General features: G+C 45.2%; 1 protein-coding gene across 5 annotated transcripts in view; it reads left to right on the forward strand.

Moving 5' to 3' along the window:
- Positions 1-5309, forward strand: part of Golga3 (golgin A3) — a 55427-nt gene extending 50118 nt beyond the window's left edge. For all 5 annotated transcript variants that reach the window (XM_023720496.1, XM_023720498.1, XM_023720495.1 and 2 more), the window contains exon 24: positions 2454-5309. In XM_023720496.1, the coding sequence (XP_023576264.1) occupies positions 2454-2625 (172 nt within the window). In that variant the 3' untranslated portion in view covers positions 2626-5309. The remainder of the gene's footprint in view (positions 1-2453) is intronic.
- The last annotated feature ends 1353 nt before the right edge of the window (positions 5310-6662 follow it).

A 6662-nucleotide genomic window follows, 5' to 3' on the forward strand; every position in this document is an offset into this window, starting at 1 on the left:
GTGTGTGTGGCCAGCTCAGCCCACCAGGGGGCGGGCTGGCTGGCATGTGGTGCTGGGGGATTGAACCGTGGTCCCTGTGCTTCGCTGAACTTGTTCTAAGTAGGTGCTTTAGACCACTGAGCCATCTCTCCAGCCCCTGGAGACTATTTTGTACTGAGACTTCGTTTTTGGTTGTCTTTATTTGATGGCCTCAGGGATGGGCAAGCTGCTAACAGTAGCGTAATTGTCTTAGCACCTGGAATGGGTTTTCTTTGGCCCACATCTCTTTTTTAAGCTTAAAATGACTGTGGCTCTGAAAAAAAAAAAAAAAAGACTGTGGCTCTGTAGCCATGGCCTCTGTGTGCAGAGGCACAGCAGCCACAGGGTGTGTCAGCTGTTTTTTGGCTCTGACCTCTGGATGTTTCTTGTTGAGACTGGCACTGTCTTGAGCCTAACAAATTTTTTATGTTAGCAACGTGTATAGCCAAGGCCATAGCATGTCATAGTCATGACCGTGTTACTTAGAACCAAGCATATAGGACTGTAGTTGGCAGCTCTTGTCAACCTCTGTGACTGGACCTGGCGCACAGACGTGTAAGGGGCTGGGAAATCTTGGATGGGTTGGCCCAGGACCCAAGCACAGGGCCCTCCCTGACCCCAGTTTGTGCTCCTTTCCCTGGCATGCCATGTTGCTTGGAACCAACTGTTTGTTGTTTTTTTTTTGTTTTGTTTTGTTTTTGGGTTTTTTTCGGAACCAGGGATTAAACTCAGTCCCTTGCACTTACCAGGGAAGCACTTACTCCACTGAGCCATCTCCCTGGCTGTTTGTAATTTAAAAGAACTTTTTTTTTGTCTAATTGAACAAAGCTAGAGGGTTTAAACTCTTACCTGTTATATCTTTCTTTTACTCTCTTTGTCCCATTTGGGGACTTGATTTTAAAACAGTATTTTACTCTTAAGTCCTCATGGTGGTCTTAGTAATGTTAGTATAGGAACCAAGAAAATAAACATTTTTGCATAGATCTACAAACATCCATGGTTTTTGAAACTGTCTCATTTTAACTCAGTCTAAATTTTTTTTTTTTTTTTTTTTAGTGCATTTGGTACAGGGTCTCACTATACAGCTTAGACTCATAGCGATCCTCCTGTTTTCAGCCTTCCCAGTGCTGGGATTACAGGTGTGCACCACCACACCTGGTAGCTCAGTATGCCTGGGGGTGTGGCTGGCACAGCAAGTTGTGCCTGGGATCAAATCCTGGTTTTTGGCTTTTTTTTAACTTGTTTCATACTTTTTTATCTCTCTGGCCGTAGTGAGCCCTCTTTGGCTTTAATGAGCCTCTGTCTCTAAGCTTTACGCCTCGCGTGCCAGCATTAGTGTACGCCTGTGCTGAATTTGGCTCTAGCCAGTTCACCTCCCTCCCTGTGCGTACTCTTTGGAAGTGTTTTGTTGTGTATATTTATCTCATATCGGGTCCCTGTTCAGACACCAAATGTTGGGATCTGCTGGTCTCAGCGCAATCCATTGTACCTGAGGATAAATGGTGGCAGGAAGGAGGAAAGATTGAGAAGACAAGAGCTGGGTTAGGTGGTGGCTCATCTGCCTGCTTGGTGAAGTGACCCCCCAACAAGAGTGAGGGCCTTCATTTATACCTTTACAGAGTTGCAAGACATAGGTTGCCCACTGTGTCCAGGCAGGATATTTTTTTTTTTTTAAAGACTAAGCTTGGGGGCTGGTGAGATGGCTCAGTGGTCTGAAGCACCTGCTTGGAACAAGCTTGGCAAAGCAGAGGGACTGCGGTTCGATCCCCCAGCACCACATGCCAGCCAGCCCCGCCCCCAGATGGGCTGAGCTGGCCACACACACACACACACATAAATAAATAAATGTAAAAAAAAAAAAGACTAAGCTTGACTGCTTTAGGTAATGAGGTCTCATCCTACCCTCCCACATATGATCAATTTTAGCTTTAGCAGCTCCCAACAGCACTAGAGCAGATAGTTGGAAAGTGGGAGCTTCTTGTGGGTTGGGCCTCTACTCCATGTCATGAGGTAGAGGTTGCTGGGAGTGAATTGCCTTGATGTTCCCTCAGAAAGCAGAGCCCTGATACTCTGCACCCATCAGATATCAGACAGGAAAGGCCAGTGCTGTGGTCATGTGGAACACCAGGAACAAGTGACCTTGAGAGTGGCTATCATGTGTAACACTGTCCTCAGGTAGCCACTGTCTCACAGTGACTTGGTGTCACCAGGCATCGAGTCATTTGCATAGTTTTAGGTGTCTATCTGAAGCAGAAGCACAAAGGATAGAAGGAGGTCTGAGAACTCTAACCTTGGCTGGTTCTGCGTCTCAGAGGCACCACCTATACTAGAGAGCCAGGTGCTATCAGCTCAAGCTTGTCAGAGGAGGTTGTGGACAGTGGCTTATGTCTGGCCCTTGTGTGACTTCCATTCCTTTGCCTTCTCCTTCTCCCCAGGCAGGAGATGGACAGCCTGCAGCGGCAGATGGAGGAACACACCATCACTGTGCATGAGTCGTTGTCTTCCTGGACCCAGGTGGAATCCCCCCCAGGAGAGCACATCCACCTGCGAGGAGATACCCAGCAGCAGGGTTGTGGCAGAGCACCCAGAGAAGGCCTGCAGCAGTGACCACCCACACCATTGAGCTGTGTGCTCTGCATTTTCCTGAGAGACAAAATTTTAAGTTTTGCTTTTGTCTTTAACAGGGAGTAAACTAACAGAATAAGAGCCAAGGATTAGAGAAATAGCCATTGGAAACCACAGCTAGCTTTTCCCATGAAATGACCAAATCTTAGCCCCTTAAGTTTAGAGCTCGGGAGGGAATTTCTTGGTGTCCATCTCACAAACTTTGTGCAGGAGAAGATGTCACTGAGCGTGGCGGATGTTCACACCCCAGCCCATTGCTGGCGGACACTTTCGGGCGGGGATGTCAGGGCAGCAGCGCCAGGCACCTGCATAGCTCTTCTCCATCCCGCCTAACAAGAGCTTTATTTACTTTCCTGTTGCACTTTTGGCTTTCTAGTTCTTTTTTTTTTTTTCAATAGCCATCCCACCATAGGATGTGTGTATAAGCCCTGAAAGTCATAATCTTGTAAAAGCATATGCATATATTATTTAAGAAAGACCTGATTATCCTTTTATTGATTGCCGTTTGAAAATTTGCTGTTGGGAAACAATGTACATGTAGGATTTAGGGTTGTCCATTAAAAAACTGTATTTTAAGAAGTATATTTTTATTTACTGTACCTTCTAAAGCCAAAAATTCTTGCACAGAATAGATTCTTTGAGCTGGGTGTGGTGACACATACCTGTAATCTCAGCACTTGTAAGGCTGAAGCAGGAGAATCGCCTCAAGTTTGAGGCCAACCTGGGCGACATAGTCTAGGCCAGCCCAAACTACTTAGAGGCCCTGTCTCGAAAAGAAATCATCCTTTGTTGTTTTATTTTCACTTTTTTTTTTCTGGGCATTCTTCCTTCCTGCCCAGTCTCTTCATCAGTTCACAACACTGGCCTGTTGGACTGCTGGCCCAGCATGGTCCACCTTGGCTAACTAACTACTGAGTAGGTAAAGCAAGGCTGCCAAGGTCCCCGCACTGACCTGTCATATGGGGAGCACAGGGTATGGGAGGAAGCGAGGGAGAGGGGACCTGACCCTCGTGTAGGCGGTAGGCCTTCTGTCATGGAGTTCCCCAAGGCCTGTGATGTGCATGCCAGTGTCATGTGGAGTCAGCCGTGGTGTCTGGAAGATGCTTGCCAGGCCTCAGGGCGAGGTTACTGCCGTCTCCTCAGAACAGAGGCTCGAAGTCTGAGGCCTTGTTTAGGATTGGCACCACCTGTGGCGGTCTTCCTGGGATGTGTTTCCCATCTGAGGTCCTAATGCTGCAGACTCCGCTAGGAGAGATGAGGTCTTTAAATCCCTACTCCCCCATCCCTGATTTACTAGGAAAATCTAAAGTAATACTTACTATTGCAAGTTAGAAGGAAGAGGGAGGGAGGTCCAATACCCTATGAAATGAAGTGCTAGAGTTACTGATCAGTCCCAGTGTGCTGTTAGTAGATTGCTTATATCTGGTTTGTGGAGAAAACAGGCGTTTTTAAGCTGTTTGTGCTCTTTGTAATATATTGTTAGAAGGTTAATTGATATGGTTAAAGTAGCATTAACCACAAAAATGTTTGGTGTTTTTAAAAAAATTCCCTAGCAAGTATTGTAATTTCTTAAATGTATATACCATTTGTACAGGGTTAATCTTGAAATAACACTTGAAAACTTCATTATAAATATATCCTACTCTTTATCTAAGTTGGACATTGTTTTTGACTAAATTGTTCTTGTACCATTAGAAAAGAGAAATGATAATTTGCTTTCTTATTTATTTTGGTTATGTTATCTTTTGAGTCCTATACCAGGAAGTAACCCTTGGGCACATTCTTTGGCAGAGCTGCCTTCTCAAGACCTCTGTGCTTTCCTCTGACGAAGAGCAGGCTACCCTGACTCCTCCCTTCAGGAAGAGCAGCCCCTCTGTTCTGCACCCCTCCACCCCCCAGCCTGTGCCAAGCCATTGCCCAGCCCACCTGATTGGAAGAGCCTGGCTCTTCTGGTCCCATCCCCTGGCTGGCTGTGTGTGTTGGTTTTGCACACGCCTGCAGTGCTGACCCTGAGGCCCTGTGCCCAAGCTGGCACTTCCAGTCAACTCTGCAAAGTCACCTTAAAGAGAGCTTAGGTTTATAAATGACCCGCTTTTGATTTTTATCTCTAGGGGACTGTATGCACCTCTGCCCCCAGAGCTAGATTCTTCCATGACTTCCGTGGCTGTGCTTGTGGGCAGAAGCAGGAGTTTGGGGATTCACTGTGGGAGGCCAGTCAGGCCTGGAGCAGCACTGTGTGAGACAGCTTTCCACTGCACTGTGTGTGCACGTGACTTGCGCATACCCTGTCATCACCCATTTCAGGGAGTATTGGCTTGGACACTTACGATGTCATTACTTGTTTTTCTCCTCTTCAGGAGAAAATTATTTCAATGTGGTTTCCATCAAGTTGTTTGTTTGTTTTCATGGTATATGTCAGGTCAATGCCACAGATCTCACAGATTTATACACCTTTGTTCTACTCCTTGGAAGAAGTAACAGACAGTGTTTTCAAAAGAATATGAAACTGTACTCAGGCCTGGTTCCAAAGGACAGGATTGACCTCCTAAGAAGACAGTATAGACACATGAGGAAGCTTGTATTAAAACTTTCTCGGGGCCGGGGAGATGGCTCAGTAGAATAAGCGCTTCCCTGGCAAGCGCAAGGGTCTGAGTTCAATCCCTGGTTCTGCCAAAAAAAAAAAAAAAAAAAAAAAATTCTCAGTTTAAACTTCCTAGGGGCCGGGGAGATGGCTCAGTGGAATAAGTGCTTCCCAGGCAAACGTAAGGGCCTGAGTTCAATCCCCGGTTCCACCAAAAAATAAATAAAATAACCTTCCTTTCCTTGGAATAGGGTTACTGCAAAAGCCATGCATCTATAGAATAACCGTGACATATATTATTCCTATTTCCATGATTTTTTTCTTAACAATCTAAGCGTTGTGTGTAAAGATTCTGGGAGTGAAAGAGCCCTGCGTATTTGAAAGGGAACTGTCGTGGGACATTCCTTCCAAAGACTCCTGATGTAACTCTGAGGTATGAGTCTTAATCTGTTTCAGTCTATGACTTTGGGGATAGGATGCTTGAGGGCTGTTTTTGAAGTGTCTCAAAAATTCAGTGGTTTTGAGTTACTCATTTCTATTAAAAAATTCCTCACAAAATAGATCGGTTGGATTGGGGAAGTTCTGGGAAAGGGTGTCACCATGTGGAACAGTTTGTATCTTTAAGAAGCATGTTGATTTTTTATGAATATAAATGTGCTTGGGAATTCCTAAATTTTGTGCAATAAACTATTTTTGGTAAAGGTTTTCATATTTCATTGGGGGGCTTCATTTTAGTAGTTATATTGCATATTTTGGAGTATGCTGTACAGCTCACGTGGTTGTACACCTTGTCCAAGTATATGTTTGCACAGAGAATTCTTTTCTGCCAGAGTTTGAAGCAGGATGAAATGTAGCTTCTTACTGCTTTAGACTAGGCAAAAGCGCAGGTTACAGCTTTGCCCCCACCGAGCTGTGCTCACTGCTGTGGGCCCAAACAAGAGGTGCTGAGGGGAGGGGCCTGGGCTAGGGCACTCTGCCCCACCGTCTTGGCACTGTGCCTGCCAGCTCCTCTTGTCTTCATCCACCCTTTATTTTGGATTTTTAAAAAAGCTAGGTGCAAAGTTTTCAGCTAAATGCTACTATTAATAACCCACAGGTTTTTACAGAGTCTAGAAAAGAAAATAAATCACAGAGCTTGGCTTCAGCCTCATTCTTTTCCCTGTACTTCTACTGCACCAGCTTTGGTAGGAGGAGGACCAGTGAGCAAGGGTCCTCTATAATCTAAGTGAAAATCTCCTTACCACCATTTTTTGTGGCCTTAACCTCCTGAAATATAGGAGGTGTGATTTTTTTTTTTTTTTTTTTTTTTAAGAAATTTGGGGGCCAAGGAGATGGCTCAGTGGAATATGTGCTTCCCTGGCAAGTGTAAGGTCTGAGTTTAATCTCCCATTCCTCAAAAAAAAGAGAAGAAATTTGTATGTGTCTAAACTTTTCCCTT

The sequence above is a fragment of the Octodon degus genome, unplaced genomic scaffold (assembly GCF_000260255.1).
Source record: "Octodon degus isolate 3935 unplaced genomic scaffold, OctDeg1.0 scaffold00076, whole genome shotgun sequence".
NCBI classification, from domain to species: Eukaryota; Metazoa; Chordata; class Mammalia; order Rodentia; family Octodontidae; genus Octodon; species Octodon degus.